The sequence below is a fragment of the Eptesicus fuscus genome, chromosome 11, assembly GCF_027574615.1.
Source record: "Eptesicus fuscus isolate TK198812 chromosome 11, DD_ASM_mEF_20220401, whole genome shotgun sequence".
NCBI classification, from domain to species: Eukaryota; Metazoa; Chordata; class Mammalia; order Chiroptera; family Vespertilionidae; genus Eptesicus; species Eptesicus fuscus.
Window position 1 is genome coordinate 4,420,688 of NC_072483.1, and position 22,469 is coordinate 4,443,156.

Sequence of the window (22,469 nt, forward strand, 5' to 3'; positions counted from 1 at the left end):
CTGTTCAGAAGAAAAATAAACATTGTCTTCACTCCCATTAGACCAAGGGACACTTAACCTTTGTTTTCCTATCATTTTTGCAACATGAAGTGTTTTTCTTATTTTGTTGTGGCCATGCTTTACAGCTTGAATTTTCACTTAATCTGGTCCCAGTCCATTATTATCCCATTTGCTAACATCATTTGTAGTAGCTTTATGATAGCACATTAATTTTATGTACTACAACTTTCCTAAGAAATTTTCTAATCTTGAACACTTAGCTTGATTCATCATGACATCATTGTGAATAATGATAAGTAGCATGCATAATTTCCATATTTTAAAATATATCCTAAAGATAGAGCTATTTAAGTGTGATTGCTGGGTCAAATTATGTGAATGTTTCAGAGAATTTTTAACATGTGTGGTGAAAAGATTTTTTAGAATAGTTACACTGTTTTCAGTATAACCTAGTAAAAGCCTCATTGTAAGTGTGATATTGGCACTTTAAAAATGATATAATTTTTTTGCATGTTAAATGAGAAGGTACATCTTTTAAAATTTCATGTTGCTTTTTAAAAGTAGTTGTTTAAAATAGATTCCTGACCAACCCCAAAAAGAGAAATGTGGGGTCAGTGGCCACAATTATCTACACATCTCCTCTTTTCTTTAAAAATGCAAAACCTTTCCAACATATGAAATTACAAACTTTGCACATTTTGTTCTGTGGAAAATAAAAAGCCTTAAGATTCTGACTACTTCATAGTAACTTCAAGTCAATGAAATTTTGCCCTAGTGTTGAAATCCTTAATTGCCTAAATCAGCTAAAAGTCATTATTGCCCAATAATTCCACCCACTTCTTATGGTAAATCATAGTTTTTATTTTGATGGATTGAAGACTGTTTAGGTAGAGGAGTGTAGCTGACCAATTTACTCTATTAATTCATGCAGGTAGATATTTATTTTTCTCTTTATTTCAGCTGATTTGGTTGTTCTACTTTATCTCCTATTAGGTGTTTGCCAAACTACTGTGAACATGGAGGAAGCTGTTCCCAGTCTTGGGCCACCTTCTATTGTAACTGCAGTGACACAGGCTACATTGGCCCCACCTGCCATCACCGTGAGTAGATCCGTGGTTTCCATAATAGAGTGGGCAAAACTCCAGGAACCAGATTGCCTTCATGATGGAGTCAGCATGGGGAAGGCACTTGTTATTCATTCATTCAACATGCATTTCTTGAGATAATACAATATGCCAAACCTTGTGGTGGGCATGGAGGATCCATGGATATAAGATATATTCTCATGGAATTGTGGCCTGCCAGGAAGACAGACAGGAATGGGAAATGTTGTGGTACAGGCAAGACAAGGGGCCACAGGTGCATAGAGGTGCATAGAGGTGAGGTATTAAGTCAACTGTGTTGTCTTGGTGGACTGAGTTGTACTGTGATAAACAACCCAACATCTCAGTGGCCTAAGTGGCCAGCAGTTGTGCCATGTCTACGTGATATGCTCATCACACATGGGCAGAGGGCCCTCGCTCACATTGTCTGCATTCTGGGATGCTGACAAAGGCTCCCTCCTCTGGAACTTTGTCATGGCATGAAGAAGGAAGCACAGGGAAACATGTGCCAGTTTTTTTAATCTTCTACTTGTAAGTGGCTAACAGGACTTCTATTCATATGGGCAAACTTAAATTCAAGAGGGAAGGAAATGCCACCGTATCAGGAGATCTGACACAGCAGAACCAACATATTGGTGATAAGTACCGATGGCCATATGTCAGAGTTTGGGAGGCTTCAAATAGAAAGCTTGAACCGAACTTGTGGTGGACTATGTTAGGAAAAAAATGGAAAAGGAAACTGAATCTGCAAGTAGTTTTTTTTTGCTTTGTTTTGTTTTTTGCTGGAGGATTGGGTGGGTGGAATTTCTCCATCACAAGTGGGAGAAAAGTAAATTTCTAAGACTGGCACAGGAGAATGAGTGGTTTTTATTGGCATGGAATTATAATTCTCGTTTTCCAATGCCCCATTGTCTTTAAGCCAGTCCTGGAAAATATGCAGTTGAAGGTTCAGTAGAGCTAAAAGCAGGGCCAGTGTCCAGAGTCCCCGTGCCATGGTAGAGTTGAGTCTGATGTAGCATCAGTACAGTTTCAACCCTGATAAAGATGTAAGTCCAAGCTGCCTAATTTTTGGCCAAATTTCATGCAATCATTTCTATTGGTTTTAAAGCTTATTCTATTCACTTTTCTAAAGTAATTTAACAATCTTTTAAGGAGTCCATCCTATGAATAATATTCTACTTTAATACTCTCCATCCACCAGCTTAAAAATAGAATGTTTTAGCTTTAAGAAAATAAAATTGATGGAACACTGTCAAGCTGAACAATCAACAGGCCAAGCTCATCAATACCATCGTTTTACTATCTTCCCATTCTCCTTCAGTGTTTACACTGTGGGCTGCAACACTAACACCCCCCCCCCCCCCCCCGCCGTGTTTCCTTCTGGAGTCCCTGCCAGGACAAAAAAGAAGCACTTGGGTGACTGAGGTTGGACAAGCATACTTTGGATACCTGTGTAATTTCAAGAATTTGTCCTTCCTCTAACAAATCCCTGCCACCCACCACCTCTCATTGGGTAAGAACCATCGTTTTGAATCATTTGGTAAACCAAGTGAATCAAACTTGCTTTCATGCCTTTAGCAAGAATGTGTGTCACACGTGGGGCATTAGCGATACAAGCTGCCAAAGGGAAGAAAACATCACATAGGATACCTCATGAAAACAAAACAAGGAAGTGCAAGATTCTGCTATTGTGGAACCGGCAATGTTCTTGGTATGTTAGGCATATTTTCTTAAAGCAATCATTTACAATCAGAACAGTAAATATAAGGTCTTCAAAATTTTTAAAATTGATGATTTCTTGAGTGTTCTCTTAGTATGTTGTCTTTTTAAGTTCTTCAGGGTTAGTTTATTTTATTTATTTTTTCATTATTGATTTGTTCCAGTAAATGTGAACCAATAGGGCTGACTTAAAATAGATAGGATAAACTTTTTTAGCCCTTGTGCTCCTGGGTGAGGTGAAGACGTGTTCAATGGACTCTCTGAGAAATGGAAAAATGAGAATTCTGAGCCTTTAGACACAGTGGGTTGCTGTGGAAAGTTGATATATTACAATTCCATTTCAATATTCTTTCCCCATTATCTGATGATACATAAAATACGTGGGTATGCAAGTTAGGTTACTTTACAAATGCACCTTGTGCAAAACCACCTATGTAAGAAAAAGATGATGAATATGTGGGCAATTCTTATCCAATCTGTGGCAGCTTCCCCATATAAGGAGAGGACATTAGATCATTGTTTCCTGTGGGCTTCCATTGAACTCTACTATATCTGGACTGTCAGTTGTTTTTGGTTAGAAATTTCCTTATCTAAGTTGTATCCTCTTCTCCAGAACAGTAACGAAAGGTAAAATAATGTTAGCCATTCAGCACAAGCCCTGGCAACCCAACCAATGTTCATGACCATCAGACCACCAAAGACAGTTACCATGGTTATTGGTCTTATACAGTGTGCAAGTTTAGAAGCTGTGTACTTGAAGCCAAACTTCTACGTACTCAGGGAATGTCTTGGTCATGATATATCATGTCCACCTTATTACAAATCCAAGGTAATATTGAAAGAAAGATGCTTTTTATTATGGGAGCATAATGCACAGATCGGTCCACAACATGATAATCTGAGATGGTATTATTACCATACTAGAGGCCCAGTGCACAAAATTTGTTCACTTGGGTGGGGGTAGTCCCTCAGCCCAGCCAGTGCCCTCTCACAATCCTGGACCCCCGAGGAATGTAGCAGTGCATGAAGCAGCAGGTGGCCAGGCAGGAGCCAGAACCGGGGCAGGCACCATGCTGCTCATGCTCATCCTGGTCAGCTGAGCCTGCTGCTGACACCACTTGGTAGTGCTGCCGCGGAGTTGGGAGAATCTCCTGCTGTCGCAGTTGCGCTCGCCAGCCATGAGCCCAGCTTCTGGCTGAGCAGCACTTCCCCTGTGGGAGTGCACTGACCACCAGGGGGCAGCTCCTGTGTTGAGCATTGCCCCCTGGTGGTCAGTGCGCATCATAGTGACTGGTCGAACAGTCGTTCCCGGCATTTCACTGTAATGGTTGCTTAGGCTTTTATTTATATAGATTATATTCAAAATTTTCAGTGAGCACTTTGTGCTTATTTTTTTAAACCCACATGTCTTATTGTTTTCTTGAACTAGTCATAGAAACGACATTATTGAGTCAAAGATTATGAATAGTTTTAAGGATCTTGATTCATATTGCCAACTTACTCTCTTAAAACTTTACTATAGTTTATGATCTCATTAATATTTTCTGACAACTTGTTTTACCTTCTCTGTTTGACATGTACTTTTACTAAAGTATTTTCATATTGAAGTGGAAATTATTTTTGACTGTCATGGTGAGTTCCAGATAAAGCAAAGTTTTGTTTTGTTTTTTAGATGACTTGTATAATAAGAATAAGATTGTTTCCACATAATCTTATTTTATCATTCAACAATACTTCTTAAAACACATCTGGTGTCAGTAACAATGCATTTGATTATTAGTCTCATAGTGAGTGAATTCAATACATGATACAAGTACTTATTTATTATCCGTGTGTCTCCTGTTGAGTGGGATGTTCCTTGATCTTCTCACTAGTTCTGTCTGATGACAGTCACCATTTCTCAGCCTTTGCTAATCCCTTTCATAGTGCATCCTCTCTGACACCCTGATAATGCCTTTAGCTCACTTCTCAGCTTGGCAAGAGGATGTCAACTTTTTTTTTTTTCCCTCGTAAGCCTGATATAGTGCTTCTCCCATTGGGCAGTCAATAGCCAGGTATTGATTGGAAGCATATCAATATGTCTGGCTATCATGCCCTACAGTCATCACAGAGGAATAACACTTTTGCTGTTTCAATAGTAGGTAAATGGTCCTCTAACTGCATGGCATTTTATGGTTGGAACCAAAGGTTGGAGGGGGTGGGGATTTTGCTAAGTGGGTTTGTTTGTTTGTTTATAAAGTATATTTATTGTTGAAAGTATCCCCACAGATGCCCCCTTTGATTTTTTCCCATTGATTCCCTCCACCCAGCACTCGCCCCCACCCCAGGCCTTTACCACACTATTGTCTGTGTCCATGGACTATGCATCTGTGCATATAAATCCCCTTGTTAATCGTTCCCCACTCCCCTCAACCCCCGCTTTCTCTCTGAAATTTGTCAGTCTGTTCCATGCTTCTATGTCTCGATCTATTTTGTTCATCAGTTTAAAAGCATCACTCATATCTCTTAGCTCACGTCAACTCATATTCTGAAATTATTCTGTGAGTTTCCCATTAAGATGTAAATAGATGCTTAACTCTGAAGGTTATCAGCAGATGTTCCCAGCTGCAAGTAGACACCTAAAAAAGAACAGGAAGGCCAGTAATGTATTGTTGAATCCACACCCTGCTTTATTTTATGACATTAACCACAGTTTTTTTGTGTCATTATTTTTATTCATGTTAACTCTCTATTGAAACTATAAACTCCTTTAGGGAAGTAACTGTGTCTTATTTATATTGGTACTAACTGTTTCAGAGGATTGGTGACATAGAGGGCATATTATATATTTGATGAAATAGACAATTAAGCAGAAAATAATAATTTGGTGGGCTATTAGACAGGGACTTCATCAGGACAGGATGATGTGTGAATCTTATATTTAAAAGACTTGTCTAATCCTTGAAACATAGTATAAATCTGCTTTTGGCTATACATACACATAGATAAATGAGATAAATGCATGCAGTTATGTCAAGTTAATGGGGTAAGGGCACTGTCAATTTCTGTGGAAGGTGAAAACTTTTCAGAATAATTGACCTTTTAGCAGAGACTTAAAGGATGAGAGAGAACAAGAGAAGTAGATGTAAGAGTGAGCAGCATGTACAATACCAGAGGGGCATGAAGGATCCTGCAGCAAAGAGGGAGCTTTGAGATGCCCAGTATAGCTAAACTCTGCATAGAAATGGAGGAAGGTGCAGAGGCAGAGAATGAAGCCAGACTAGAGATAAGTTGAGAAGAAGCTTGCTTCTCGCTGAACATCTAGAAGCAGACACAGTTTGTTAGTTTGACTTTAATGCTGGAATTGACTTCCTAATATTTATTTTGTTGTTTGCTTTTTTGTTTATTGGTTTCTTTTTGGAAATATAACGGATGTTTTTATTGAGCATGCACTAAGTTGAGAGGTATGGATGAAAGACAGTGTTATTTGTTGGTAATTGTTGAATGACTAGATAGGTTTTTACAATTGTATGGGTAGCAAATAAGGAGAGTTAGCAATTTAGAAAGATGAGATACAACTTGAAAGATATATCTAAAATTGGACATAACTCTTGAAAACAAATCAGACGCAGAAGAGAGAAGGATGACTGTTAGTTTTTTAGCTTGGAAAACTTCCTGAATGGACATGGTGACTACGTTCTCAGGTCTGTCTGAGCATGATGGTCTAATGTCAAATCCAGGCCAACAACTTACAAGACATATAACTCAGAGCAGTTGTGTGGGTTCTATGTGCTTCATCTTCCTCATTTGTGATATGGGCTAATAATAACGTCGACCTAGAAGGGATATCATGAGCGTTTAATAAAATAATCTGTATATTTAGTTGTGTTCCTGTCAAATGCTGTCTTCAGTTCAATTTGGGATGCAGTGTTTGCATGGAGAGATGCTCACTGTGCAAAAGTAACTGGAAAGCCCCAAAGAAAAGTCCAGGTAAAGACCAGACTTGTTGGGTATATGGGTGCTGAAGTCTTTTGAGCATATGAGGTGTGATAGGTCAAGGGTGGAACCTGCAATGTCACATTTTAAGGGACTCAAGAAGATACATCTGAGACACAACTAAAAAGAAATTGTAAGGGAGAAAAATAGAACAATAAAGCAGTGGAAATCTAACAAGAAGAAGGAAAGTTTTCAAGAATCCTATTTAATAAAAGAGTAGTATGCAAATTAATCATCACTCCGCTACACCCACAAGCCAATCAGGAGCGAGTATGCAAATTAACCAAACCAAGATGGCTGCAGCCACGGAGAGAGCAGGAGGCTTGGGTTTCCCTGGCAATGGAGGAAGCCAAGTTTTCCGCATACCCTGGCCTGCCCAGGCCTCCACTCAAGGCTACAAAGTTTCAATTATAGAAAATAAATAAATCCCAACAAAAATGGCTGTGGCCACGGAGTGAGCAGGAGGTTTGGGTTTCCCTGGTGATGGAGGAAGCCAAGCTTCCTGCAGCCCTGGCTGGCAATGGACTCCACTCAAGGCTACAAAGTTTCAATTATAGAAGATAAATAAATCCCAGATACCAGGGCCTCCACTTGGGTTGCCAGGGGGCATGGCCGTCCTGCAAACCACAACAGGCCCCTCTCCCAGGCCGCGCCATGCCCCGGCCACCCCATGCCCCAAGGGAACCCCAACCCTGATCTGGGACACCCTTCAGGGCAAACCAGCTGGCCCCCACCCATGGACCAGGCCTCTATCCTATCTAAAAAAAAAGAGTAATATGCAAATTGACCATAACTCCAACACACAAGATGGCTGTCCCCATGTGGACACAAGATGGCTGCCACAAGATGGCCAGCAGGAGAGGGCAGTTGGGAGGGATCAAGCCTGCAAGGGAGGGCAGTTGGGGGCGATCAAGCCTGCAGGGGAGAAAAAAAAAAAAAAAAGCCTGCAGGGGAGGGCAGTTAGGGGTGACCAGGCAAGCAGAGAAGGAAAGTTGGGGGCGACTGGGCCTGAAGGGGAGGGCAGTTAGGGGTGACCAGGCCTGCAAGGGAGGGCAGTTAGGGGCAAACAGGCTGGCATGGGAGCAGTTAGGCATCAATCAGGCTGGAAGGGGAGTGATTAGGGGGTGACCAGGCTGGCAGGCAGAAGCGGTTAGGGGCAATCAGGAAGGCAGGCAGGTGAGCAGTCGGGAGCCAGCAGTCCTGGATTGTGAGATCGGGCCTAAATGGGCAGTCGGACATCCCTCGAGGGGTCCCAGATTGGAGAGGGTGCAGGCTGGGCTGAGGGACACTCCCCTCCATGCATGAATATCATGCACCGGGCCTCTAGTAAATTATAAACACAAATGCCCAAATGATATCCCCAAGTGATATATGAAGATGAGTTAATCAACATGATTGGTGATTATTGAATAACCAGATAGGTTTAAAAAAAAATTGGAGAAAACCCAATAAGGGAAAGAAATAAACCAGTGTTGTTTTTTTTGTTTTGTTTTGTTTTTATATAGGTGACCTAAGACTGTGGCAGTATTGGAATGTATTGGAATTTTCTGTTCCAAGAGAATTTGTTAACTGATAGCTTTTGTCAGGATGAAACAATTCAAAACTATTACCTGCCATTGATATGGTTGTGCTCTCCTTCAGGAGAAAAGTCCAATACCCATTAACAAACAATAATGCAAGGCAGGGTGTGATTACATGCATCAGACTGACTGCAGGGTGGTAGTTACTCCTTGAAGGGAGAGATCAGAGCAGGTTGAACTGAGTGTGAAAGAGTTGGTAAAGGATTGATCAGGACTAAAATCAGGGCCAGACTTGGATAGGCAGAGAATTCTCAGGAGAGTGTTGTTCAAGGGAGAGAATCAATGAAGGAGTTTAAATAAGGATGCATGGAGAGTGTTTGAGTTTCACTCAAAGCACTTGCCTAAGAAGAAGAGAATGAACATTTGTTGAGCTCCTATTAGGTCAATAAACTGTACTCAGGGGGTTATATAAATCATCTCAATTTCTGAGGCCCCCTTATATTCTTTACTCTCATCTTATTGAGTATGACAATTCTTCAAACATCTGGGTCTTCATATATGCAAATCTCATGACCAGAAAGAATCCTTATCACTTTCTTTGCCTGAGTCACTCCTGTGGATTCCTGGGAGAAGTCTACCCAGATGGGTTTTTTTTGGTGTTGCTTTTCCTGTTCCTTCAGCATCCACTCACAGAGAACTTACAGCACCATATTAAAATGTAATGTTTGGTTCTTGTTTTCCTTTCAAAACTGTAAAATTTTTGTGCATTCCTCTGTATATCTGGCATCTACTTTCACAGAGTACATCAATAAACATCCAGTTATAGCCAAAATGTTTAAAACCACTGAACTGGTAGAAATGGGATTTGAACGCAGATCTATATGGCTTGAAAGTACTTCCTCATCACATTACAACATTTCTAAGTGGAAGAAAGAAATATGTTATGGAACATGCAGGATTTAAAAACAAAACTGATTCAAAAACTTCTTATCAGATAGGGGGAAGAATGAAGGGTATGTGTGTATATATATATATATATATATATATATATATATATATATATATTCACCTCAGATTGATTTTCTTCCTTTTGAACATATCTCAACAATTTAAGAGTTCCATACAGTCATTTCCTACATGTTAATTTGTTTTATTTGTTCTTTCCTTCCTTTTTCTCAAATCCCTTTCCCCTCATTAATTGAGACTACAGCATAGCTAACTTCAAATAAATTGCGTTGACAGAGTGCAAGAAATATAATCATAAGTTTTGGCTTTATTCCAAGTCCTTAAAAGTAATAAAAAAAATCCCCAAATATGAGAGAATATCATTAAGTAGAGATGATTTAATTGTTGATGTTGCCTTCCTTTAGAGAACCTCTGATATTTACTTTGAACACTGAGCAGTAACAATCAGCATTTATTTATATTTTCAATCCACAAAAGATGAATTACCCTAGAAATACAAAGTTCCAGTATTTCCCATGAGTTAGAGGTAATGTAGATTTGGATACATACATATTAAACTCAACACATGAGCACACATCTTCCATCTGTGCCTCAGCTGTGGATCCAGAATGATCTGTTGTATTTAAAGCTTTCTGGTCTTGGATAAATAATTTTTTTTTCAGTTTAGGTGGCTTGATTTCTAAAGTAATAACTCATTGAAACAGTGATTGTGTGGATTGGAGGAAAGGAATGGAAAATATTTAGCATAATGTTTGAGATTTGACATTTCTATGTTAAATGATATCTACTATATATTTAAAATCATGCTTTTGAAAGTTTAGGGACATTTTTCATGTGAGAGACATTTGATAATTTATCTCCCTATACTACCAAATCATATAGATCTAGGGACACTGTTTACACTGCAAATTACAAAGTAAGTAGTAGGAGTTGCCATCAGTGGAAAAGCTGAGAGGTGTGATGCCATGAAAGAAGACTAGGCTGGGGCTCAGGAGGTCTGGGTCAGATCTGTCTCTGCCACAATGACCTTCAGCAAGTCACATGCATCTTGTAACTCATATTCCTCATGGGACTATGTAAGTAATACACAGATTATACATGGTCCCTAAGGAAGAGTAATCTTATGTGCTCCAGCAGTATGAATCAGAATGAGCATGTTGATTCACTGGGGGGTGTTGGAATCACACTGTACAGTTCCTCTTTTCCTCTTAGCTATTTCCTAATGTTCTAGCTCAGAATAATATTTTCATCTATTATATAGCTCAACTCTTGTCTAAGGTTTAGAAAACATTTGAGTGCTTTTTCTCACTATTACCTCAAATAACCTTTAAAAATAAAACAGATGAAAACATCAGAGGTGCTTTGTAAGGGTCACAGATGTTTACAGCTCTTGCATCTTGCCCTTGGAAGTTAGGTTAAATTAAACCACTGTGGTTTTCATTTGGAACAGAGCAAATCAAAGATTAACAAGAGTAATAAGCAGTAAGAGAATGAGAGTGTGATTTATCAATATAACTTATCCATTTTATTTTAAATAACAGAGTGAGACTTGACTATAAATTTTCATGATATGAAGGGAATTCTCAGTATGCTCAGTTTGAAGCCTTCAAAAAATATTTTGATTCTGTAATTAAGAGATAGACCTCATAAAATGCTCCTTCATTCATTAAAATTCTACAACACAATAACACTGTGGCATGTGGCAAGTTATTTCTCTAATTTGAGTCTCACTGTATCATATGCCCAGAGAAAATAATAGGACCTGTCCCTATTGCTGCCGGGATAAATTCATGAACCAGTGGGCGTGAAAACTCTTTGACAAGTTCCATTCTAACCCTTCCTTACAGATTCCTTCTTCCTATATATTTACATAATTGTGTTCTCACTGTAACCTTGGTGCAGGACAAAGCAAGTGTTTAGAGAAAGGACTCAAGACTCAGAGCAGTTTTGAATGGAGAGGCCAAGGACATTTGGTTACAAGACCTGAGTAAGACTAAAACCTAGATAATGTGGTTGTCTGACTTTGTCAGAGTGAGTGTCCTACAAAAGTTTCTCCAGCTATATCGTACTCTACCTGTTGTTAGTGAAACTCTGATGTAATTTTAAAATTTCATTTTGGTTACTTTTTTCTAAAAAAAAACTCTGAGTATGTTATTGCTCAGCTTCATACTCTCCACTGAGTTCATGTTAGGACTCTGCTTCTCAGCTCAGTGAGTGTGGTTCTTTATTTGGAGTCTTCCTGAATCACAAACAGTTCCCAGTCTGTGTATCCATGTTATAGCAGCTCTGATCCACTTTTCATTCCTTAAACACATCAACTTCTTTTATCACACTATTTTCCTGTCCCTAATGTTCTTCCTGAGTTTTCCTCCAGGTGATTCTGAGTTCTACCTTGGCATCTACTTGAGTGTCTCCTTCCCGTGCACACTGGTTGCACCTTCTGCTCTTTCTTTGGCAGGAGTTTCAGCTCCTTGGGCTCAGGCACTTTGGTTTTTCCACACACAGATACCAGGTACCGAGCATGTCCAGAGTACTGCACGTGCAGAATATGTGCTGAAAGGATGGAGTTCCGATTCTGCACTTGTCAGCATGTCCTTGAGCTGTATTTGCATGTTTTCTCTATTGGGAGAAGGTAAAACACAAAACATCATGTGATACTCCACAGCATCTGTCAGCCTTTCTCTCTGTCCATGAAGAGAAATATCCTATTTTTAATTTGATGAAAGAACTGAGGTTACTGCTTTGAATTCAAAGCATAAGTTCTTAAAGATATCCACATCAAGGCCCCTCTGACTCTCAAACTGACTTATAAATCATCTTTCAGTTGGCAGAGTTGTAATGTACGATTTTAAGACACTAACATAAATAGGACTTTGTGTAAGTAAATATATGTCGAAAATATAAAAAGGAAATGAAGCTGTCCATCATCATGGCAGGACATGTAACTGAGTTTATTAGTCTGTCAAGGAGAAGATGTCAAAGTCAATTCTCAGCAGCACAGACTCCCTGCTGGCAGCTGATGTGATGATGAAGGCCTTGGCAATCGTCCCTCATCCCATCTCCCTGATCCTGCTGATGTGATGGAAGGGGAAACCAGTGAACCGGGCTGCTAACACTTTATTTCACTGCTGCATGTTGATGAAATGGTCATTCAATGGGATGGTCGTTACATAACCTGCAGACTGGAGATGCCAGGAGCCCACAAGCATTCTGAGTAGGACCTGTGCTTTAGCTTCTCCTTAAGATGGTCTGTGGCCCAATGATAGCACTAGGAGGTTGTCAAAAGAAGCAGAAAATAAATGTGTGTGTTTTTTTTTTTTTAATTTGTCATTTTTGGGGGGAGATGAGGCATGAAAATATTTTTTTGAAAAATTAGGTTCCCTTGAGTTCAATTCCAGGCTCTAGCAATGACTAATTAACCTGGGAAAAATTACTCAACTTCCCTGTGCCATGGTTTTGTGATCTGTAATACAGGAATAATGTATATGTATCGGGATATTTTGATGATTATGTAGCCCAACAGTTGCAGTGCCTCTATAACAGGCATTTGATTTACTTACTGTGTTTATTGGACTTCCACACTTTTACCTTTTCTCATCTTCTGTGGATAACATCAAGCTCAGTAACAAATGCTGGGTGCTGTGTTTGGAAAGGACCTTTGAGTATAAGCATGTTATTGCATCCTTCCTCAAGTCAAGGCTGCAGAAACATCCTAATCAATACATCCTACTTTTAGTGTGCTTCTCTGGTGGCTACAAGGTTTATTTCTCTTAGAAGCTGACTTTCTCTGGTTAGACATTGTTGTGTCCTCAATGAGTCTACTCTGGAAACCTACCACTCACATCCTCTTTGCAGAGTTTTGAGGAGTTCCCCCAAAATAGGACATGCCATCATTTTACCCCACCACTATATCACATCTTGGGTGCTCAGAATAAAATATGATGCTCATGGGCTCCATAATACTTGGAATCACTGGGTTCAGAATTAGGTAATAACAATCAGGGTGAGAAAAAGTTTTTTGCTTATATTAATTAATATATAGTATACTTATCATCATATTATCCTAATATATAAAAATCCAGGGGTCGGCAAGACCTAAACGACCAGACAGATGACCGAACAGCAGGCTTCATTGATTAGGGGATGGCTAACAGGGGAACTGTGGTCTCTCAGGCTCTGATGAATCTATGGCAGTAGCAACTGGTGAGTGGGCAGAAGGCAGACCACTTGGTCCCTCCTCCCAGCCCTCAGACTCCAATCAACTGATGCAGAGGTGGGGCGGAACTGGGGACTGGCTCCCTTAGTAGTCCTGCAGGTAGGGCAGGCACCAACAGACCAGCGCTGCCGGCATGATCCCAACAGCACTGCCAGCCTCCTGGAACTCAGCCTCAGGCACTGTGGCTGTTTCCCCTCCTTAGCCGCTCCACAAGGAAGAAAGGATACTGCCAGCAGCACCAGGGGCGACCAGCGGTGACTGCTCTCCCTGTGCTTCCTCCAGGTCACTCGATCCAAGCCCCCACCCGCCCTGCTCCAGATGAAGTGTGAGCACTGCACACGGGAGAAAATACTAAAAAAACAAAACCCGATGATCAAGAGAATGCTGCAGTCAACGTCCGGAATCTGGCTCAGGAGAACTGAGAGAAGGGAGAATTCCATAAGTTGGCCGATGCCAAGATATTTCTGAGTGACTGCCTGGCATGTGACAGTTGTGTGACTACAGAGGAAGGAGTCTAAGTTTCTCAGCAGAATGCCAAGGACTTCTTCTGTGTTCTGAGCTTTAATAAGAAATGTGTTACCTCACAGCACAAGGTGCTGTCAGTGTCCTCAGTCTCTGCCTTATTTTGCTGCTAAATTCAGCCTCAGTGTCACTGATGCACCCAGAAGGCTCTGGGGTTTGTGGCACACTGTCTTTGACATGAATATAGCTGTGAACTTCAGCATCCTGGAGGGTCAGAAGGAATTTGTGCATCGGTACTGCCAGCACCACGAGGAAACGCCCCGGCTACCCATGCTGACCTCCGCCTGCCCCAGCTGGGTCTGATATGCAGAGCATGTGCTGGGTCACCCCATCACCCCCACCTCTGCACGGCCAAGTCTCCCCAGCAGATCATGGACTCTCTGGTGAGGGATTACTTCACCAGACGGAAGAACCTGTCCCCAGACAAGATTTTCCACATCACTGTGGCCCCGTGTTATGGTAAGAAACTGGAGGCCCTTTGAAAAGATGTTCCCACAGCTTTGCATAGTTTCCGGGGTGCTGACTGCTTGTTAACCTCAGGTGAAATTGTCCAGATAATGGAGCAAAAGTGACCTCGCCTCGAATGACGCCACCGTGGACACTCCGTTTGGAGACATGAAGGCGGAGGAGGTGAGGCTCCAGGAGGGTGCCAACTCTGACGAGTACCTGGCGCACATCTTCAGGCACATGGCCAAGGAGCTGTTCAATGAGGACATGGGAGTGCTCACCTACCACACCCTGAGGAACAAAGACTTCCAGGAGGTCACCCTTGGCAGGGACTGGGAGGTTCTGCTATGCTTTGAGGCTATTTATGTCTTTCAGAACACCCAGAAGTGGTCCTGAAGCTGTAGAGGGGCAGTTCCCCTGCCACTTCGTGGAGGTCCTGGCCTGCACTGGGGATGCCTAAGTGGCAGGGGCCAGGCCCAGGTGAGGACGGGTGTGCGGACAGGGCACTGCTGCAGCAGATGGAAGGCATCTATATTGCCATCCTGGTGTGGCTCCCGGAGACCAGCGCCCATGTGCAGGAGCTGTATCAGGAGTGGCTGTGGGGGGGACTCCCCCTGGGCCCAGGTGGCCCTGAACACTGCCTAGCAGGGCCCAGGGCAGCAGCCTGCCAGGACATCAAGTGGTAAATGTCCAGCAGACGCCCGGCCTACAGGCCACCTGAGGAGGGGTGTCAGACACGTGAAGGAAAGGCTTAGTTTCTCTGTCATCGCTTTGGTTTTCAGAATTCCCTGCTCCTCATCTGTCGGCTCCCTCCCTCTGAGGGGCAATGTCATCATCACATGGGTGCAACTGGAATATTGTATCTCAAAAGGATTGCCTCAATGTGCATATCCTTTCATCTGACGATGAAAAAACCCCAAAGAGCCCTGGCCGGTGTGGCTCAGTGGATAGAGCGTCGGCCTGCGGACTGAAGGGTCCCGGGTTCGATTCCGGTCAAGGGCATGTACCTTGGTTGCGGGCACATCCCCAGTAGGGGGCGTGCAGGAGGCAGCTGATCGATGTTTCTCTCTCATCGATGTTTCTGACTCTCTATCCCTCTCCCTTCCTCTCTGTAAAAAAAAAAAAAAAATTAAAAAAAAAAAGAAAAAATCCCAAAGAACAAGGATGGAGACAGACTACTGTCCCTTAGGTTTAAAAAACCCCGGAAGTGTCCTGTGAAGAGCTGAGACTGGGTTCTGTCCACGCGCTTCAGAGAGATTGGATGAGGAAATGGCCCGGTTTGGCCCTGACTTTACCCACCTATGTTACTCTTGAAGGTGTCTTTGCCACAATGTGAATAAACTGCCACCTTTTGGGATAGGGACTCATACAAAAGTCTGCATTCCCAACTTTTCTTGAAACAGATCTATGTTCTGCAGCTGTGGCCACCATCCTGAGATCAGGTCCTGTCGACCAGGTCCTGTCACTGGGAATCAGGGGGCACTGGAATGGCTCCCCCGCCCCCCCGAGCCCTTTTACATTCAGGGATTGAGCTGAACTCACTTAGGAGGAGGCCTGGCAAGGGTGACAGGTGTCACAGATGAAAGGATGAAGAATGGAGAGGCGGACACCCTGCTCAGTCCCTCCCTGGGTGGGGTCAGGCAGATGAAGACCGGCCAGCCCGCCCCACAATTGGGTGTCCACCTCTAACCCTGTGGGCCTGGCCACTCCCCTCAGCTCCAGGCAGCCCTCTGTGTTCCACGACAGCGCGCTGTGCCCTCACATGCTGCTCGCCCTAAGTGAGAAGGAAGAGAGCAGTTGGCCCACAGACAACTACACAGAAAGATAGGGCTCACAGCTGGCGAGAGCAGTGGTGGTGGCAGGAGCCTCTCCTGCCTCCATGGCAGCACTAAGGAGCAGCGAGCCGAGTGGTAAGGAGCAGTGAGCAGGTGGGCGATAAGGAGCAAGGGATCCTGGCCTGCTAGAGGGATTTCTGCCTGTCGGCTTAGGCCCGTTCCCCATGTTTCTCTGCAGGCAGACACCCCCTGAGGAGTCCTGGACCGCGAGAGGGTGCAGGCCGGTGTGAGGGACCCTCCTCTCCCAGTGCACAAATTTTGTGGATCGGCCTCTAGTAATATTTATAATTGATCCCCAAATCAGTGAACAAATATGATTAGACACTTTATTTTGGCTGCTTTGTTAGGATTGAATTGAGATACTTATTTTCATTTAGCACCAGTTCTCATAAATTTCTGCTATTTTCCTCTCACTCTTCCACACAACATACATTTATAACAGGTATGTATAAATAAGTATCAACTCTGGGTCCAGCAGTGAGCACCGTCAGTGACATGGAAAAATTAAATATCTGATTCTTATTCTGAAGGACTTTAAAATTAGCAAGAATTGGAGGAGGAAAACATATTATATATTCAGGAAATAATACAAGGTTGCTGTACATGAATAAATCAAATATAGGTGTAGGTCAGAATTTAGGCATCAAGCATGGAGCGTGTGATGAGGCCTGAGGGGAGGAAGCCATCGGTAATTCTGTACTTGAGTAAGTACTGGTATGAACATACAACCTGCACAGTCACACAAACTGGGGCAGGTCAAGCCCAGCCAGAGTGGCTCAGCTGGTTGAACACTGCCCTGTGCACCGAAAGGTTTTATTCACAGTCAGGACACATACCCAGGTCGTGGGCCCAATCCTCAGTCAGGGAATGCACAGAAGGTGATCCATTGATATTTATCTCTCTCCCTTTCTCTCTTTAAGCATGCTTTTGCATAAGAATTTAAAAAAAATAAGAAAACAAAAACAAAATAAAAACAAAAAAATATATATAGTGGGGCAGGTAGAGATTCCAAAGTGTAATTAATTTGTCTTGAGTTGGGGTAAGGAAGGAGACTGACACGTGCAGCTTGAAGTACTTATCAATGGAGAGCAATGATGATAAACAAAATTGCTATATCAGTCAAACAGGATTCAAGCAGAGAAACATAACCAGGAGGATACGTGTGTGTGTATGTGTGTGTACACAAAACCCAGAGTTTATTCTTGTGTTATTATTTACTAATTATTATATTATTGTCCATGCAAACAACCATAAACCTACTTTTGCCGCATCCTGCATATATACAGAGATTTCTGCAAGAAGTTGGCTTGTGTGATTTTGGGAGCTGGGTACATCGGAGGTCCAAAGGTCAGGCAACCATGTGGGCAAGGCTGGGCACGAAGCCATGAGTTGAAGGTGCAGTCACAGGTGCAGTTTCTCCTTCGGAGAAACCTCAGCTCTGCTCTTAAGGCCTTCAGCTGACTGAAGCAGGCCCGCCCACAGTTCTTAGAATACTCTGCTGCTTAAAGTAAAACGATTATGGACTTTTTGTGAAAGAAACAAAAAGATTACGTATTTTAATTGTATCTACAAAGTACTTTCACAGCAGCACCCGCATTGGTGTTTGACTGAATTATTGGATACTGTAGTTGAGTCAAGTTGACACATAAAACCGATCATTAGAGTCTGTCACCTTGGCACTGTATTCATTTCCTTTAACCATATTTAGTTGTACTTCCGTCTGGCATGTCATACTTCTGCTTGGCGCACAGCTCTCCTGTGTACACCTGATAGCAGTTAGTCTGCGTAACATCTTACTTAGAACATAGGTTATACCTATTAGCCCTGGTGTGACTAAGATTATGAAAGCGTGATACAAAACACAACGTTATATTTGTCTCCTGCTTTAGCTTTAAATTTAATTAAAGAAGATTATTTTCTCTTGCTTTTGGTTACACAACTCGGGGATTTTCTTCTTACTCGTAGGAGATAGGTGTTTTTATGAGTCCTTTACATCACAGAACATACATCCAATGCAAAAATTACAAAGGCCTAGTTTAAGCTAGGTATCAATACTTCAATCTTCATTCAAAGATGATATTTTAAAAGGCTAGTGGTGCCTGGCCAGTTCTACTCAGGGGTTAGAGCATTGGCCTGTGAACTGAAGGGTCCTAGGTTAGATTCCAGTCAAGGGCTCATACCCTGGTTGCAGGCTCAATCCCTGTCCCTGGTTGGGCCTGTGTAGGAGGCAACCAATTGATGTATCTCTCTCACATTGATGTTTCTCTTTCTTCTTTCACTTCCCTCTCTTCCTCTCCCCCCCTCCCTTCCACTCTCTTAAAAAAAAAAAAATCAATGGAAAATACCCTTGGGTGAAAATTAACAAATGTAAAAAATAAGTAAATAAAAGGTTAGTGGTAGGTGAGAACCTGTGAGAGGGAAAGGGATGTTTGTGTGAAATAACTTTTTCCATCCAGGCTGCTGCTTTTTTATTCACTCAGTAGTATTCCACAGCATGCACTGGCATTTGCTTTTCTAGATAAAGCAAGTTGATTCTCAGGCTTCCTGGGCCACGCTGCCAGCTTCTGTGGCAGGATTTGTCCTGTAGGTGCCACCTGGCATCCCCAGTGTCTCTTGATGGGGGAGGTGAGTGTCAGCCCAGGGGTGAAGGAGAACTCTTCTCCTGGCACCTACTGGTAATGGGGTTCCCAATGAATCCCCCTTACTGATACTGCCCGTTCACCTGGTGCGGTTAGAGGTGGGTCTTTTGATTCAGTGGAATGGGCATTGGGGGAGAATAATCCCACCTGGCTGCCTTCTGTTGCTACATTAGAGTTTAGAGTCAGAAAACACTAGAGTTGGGTCATCTTCTTGGGCCAGGGCAGGGGTTGGAGAAGCTCAGGCTGTGTTACTCTTCTGTCCTGAGGTCCCAAACATGTTACCTGCCTCCTTCCATATCTGACAGTTCTTCTTGGTTCCTTTTACATTATATTTCAGGGTGATAGTTCCAATTGGCAAGGAAGATCAGAGAGAACAAGTCTCAACCACTTTGTCTGAACTGGAAGTGACTCCATAGATTTCAAAATGTGATTTTTAAATATATACAAACAATATGTGAATTTTTTAATTCATATTTTAAATAGCTAAGCTATTCACAGGAGTCGCAAACCAATCCCTATAAAAAGGTGTGCAGAAAGACTCTGAAATACAAATGCATATTATATACACTATTTTGCATTTTGCTGTTTTCAAACAATGATCTGTCTTAGAGTTCATCTTTCCACATCACCACATAAAGGTTTTCATCATTCTTTTTTCATTCACTTGGAGTTCAGTTGTAGAGTTGAGCCATAATTTATTTTATAAGGCAAATTGATATTTTAAATATTTTTCTAATCTCATACAAATAAAACCACAATGAACATGACTATATGCCATTTCTCACATTTGTAAGTATATCTGCATACATTCCCAGAGAGGTCTTTCTAGGTCAAGGGGTGATATATGCTATTTTGCTACATATTACCAAATTGCCTTCCACTGGCATTGACCCAGTTTTCACTCCTACTAGCAATTCATGAGAGTGCCGGTTCCCACATGCTCTCTCAAAAAGTGTTGTCAAAAGTTTGGATTTTTGCCAGCTTGATAATTATTTCTTGATAAAATAGAAACAACATTCTTTAAAGGCCTGGTGGCACTTAGCAAATGATAGCAGAGCTCTGAAAGTTTGGTCCTGCTCATAGCGTTAGTTATACTTGTTCATGACAATAGAAAGATGCAGTCTATTTCCGTAGTTATATATTTCTATCTATATCTGAGTGTATTCTTGTATATAGAATTTGTATTAAAATAAATATATGTGTGTATATATATACATATATATATATATATATATGTGCATATGTAGTAGAGATGCTATAGTTTTATATAAATATATGGTTATATAACTATGTGAAAAAATATATATATATTGCCTTAAAGAAGCTTAGAGGACACAACTCTATGTATCAGAAGTGATTGACAAGGCCCTTGATTCTTTGTTAAATAATGGAATAGCAAATTTTCAGATTTCAGAACAGTATGGATGCCCAAAGGTTGGGCACTTTCCTAGGACGAGGAGGAGAAAGGCCTTACTGATAGGAGTGTTTGCACAGGTGGGGAGGGCATGGGAGATGGGAGTCACTGGAAACAGAAGGAATGCCTGCTCCTCAAAGATCCCACTAAAGGATCATGGAACATTGATGCAGGAGCTGGGGGCCTGGATAAATGCCTTAGGGGCGAACAGGAGCTCAGACTGACGGGATAACTGCAGAGGGCAGGCCGGGCACAGCCAGGCTGGATGTCACAAGTAATTTGGGGCAGAGATATGCTCTCTTACACTTTCTAACGTTTCAAAATTTATCTCTGAATAGCATGAATCTTTTTATTCTCTACTAGAGGGCCGGTGCATGAAATTTGTGCACAGGTGGGGTCCCTAGTCCTGGCCGGTGATCAGGGCTGATCTGTGGGGCCACCGGTAGGGCGAATGCGGCCCCCACTGGCACCTGCCTTGACTTGGCACCACTCGCTTGCCAGGCCTGCTCCCCTGCCACCGGTCGCCATCTGCAGGGTGACGGGCTCCCTGCTTGCGCCCGCCTTGGCCTGATGCCTCCCACTCACCATCCTGCTGCAGTCCCACTCTCATCAAGGCCCATTGGGGCCGGCAGTGCCTCCAATGCTGCCCGCTGCCAGTGCTGCATCGCCTATGCCCGCCATGTTCCACGCTGCCCCCTGGTGGTCAGTCAGCACATGTCTAACTCCTGGTTGGTCGAACTCCCACCTGTGGGGACAATTTCCATATTAGCCTTTTATTATATAGAATTAGTAGAGATCATTTCAAGTTTCTTTTTTTAAAATCTTCACTTAAGGATATTTTTCTATTGAATTTTTTAGAGAATGAAAGGGATGGGGAGATACACAGAGAGAGAAAGATCGATGAGAGAGAGAGAAAGAGAGAGAGAGAGAGAGACCTATTGGTTGCTTCCTGCATGGGTCCTGACTAGGGTCAGGGATGGAGCCCACAACCCAGGAGCATGCCCTTGACTAGAATTGAACTGGGGACCTTTCATTCCATGGGCTGACACTCTATCCATTGAGCCAACCCGGCTAGGGCTCATTTCAAGTTTTTAATTATAAAGTAAAGTCATGCTAATGTAGGAATAAAGTAAAAGAGGAAAAAAGCAAAGCTTGAAATACTATTTATGTGATAGTCTTCCCGGCTCCCATCATTCTTCCTGCTTAAAAAAAAAAGCCCAATTCTCTAATTAGGAGAAAAAATAAAAGTGAGTGCATAGGTTCCTCTATGTGATTTCTCTCAGAAATCAAAGCTCTCCCATTTTCAATTTTCTAACATGACAACATAAAACGATCTCATTAAGGACTCTGTGAAATATTGGTAAAGTTTAGGCAAAGTTCAGGCAGTGAAATAAAAAAAAGTGCTTGAGAGTTTGTGGGAAAATTGGATAACTTCAGATTTAAGTTCTCAGGAAGCTGAAATGGAACATAAAGGGAGAGCTCACAGGTAATGATCAGTCAGAGACACTCTCCCAGAGCGCAGACCTGCAGGAGCAAGGAGGCCGCGGACTGGGAAGACGCGTGAGTTGCTGCGTGTGAGATGCTGCGTGTGCGGTCCCAGCAGGAACGGATTTCGGCCACCAGGGCCACCAGGGCTCCCACTGCAGCCGAGCCCTCCGCCCAGGCCCGGGCCCAGGCCCGTCCCCCGTGGATGTGCTGCAGAGGAGGTGCGTTCTCACCTTTTTGAGCCGCTTGGCACCACAGATGGTGAAATCTCTTCTGTAACTCCTGAAGGTTAAAATGTGAGTGATCCGGGAACACTGTAACTGACGTTTCCGGTACATCTGATGAGAGTTTCAATTTCTCCGAGCTCCCTGTCAGGCAGGGCGAGTTTGCTTCCTTTGGGTGGGCGGCTGGTGCGCCTCTGGTGTGTGGTGTGCGGGGCGAGGGGCAAGCAGCTGCCCCCGTGGGTGGCCTGGGCCTGGCCGGGCTCCCCGCCGGCAGCGGGCCCTGCGGCAGGCAGTCCCCGCAGGGCTCCATCCACAGCAGCTCCCAGCAGGCGCCTTAACTCAGTCTGACCAGGACAGCGGGGCAAGCGAAAACTCCTTCCAGTTCGGAACGGAATTAAGTTCAG

General features: G+C 42.8%; 1 protein-coding gene across 2 annotated transcripts in view; it reads left to right on the forward strand.

Moving 5' to 3' along the window:
* The window catches only part of CNTNAP5 (contactin associated protein family member 5), an 864,792-nt gene that overhangs the window by 503,636 nt on the left and 338,687 nt on the right, over positions 1–22,469 (forward strand). For both annotated transcript variants that reach the window (XM_028133206.2, XM_054723360.1), the window contains exon 11: positions 994–1,100. In XM_028133206.2, coding sequence (XP_027989007.2) covers positions 994–1,100 — 107 coding nt within the window. The remainder of the gene's footprint in view (positions 1–993; positions 1,101–22,469) is intronic.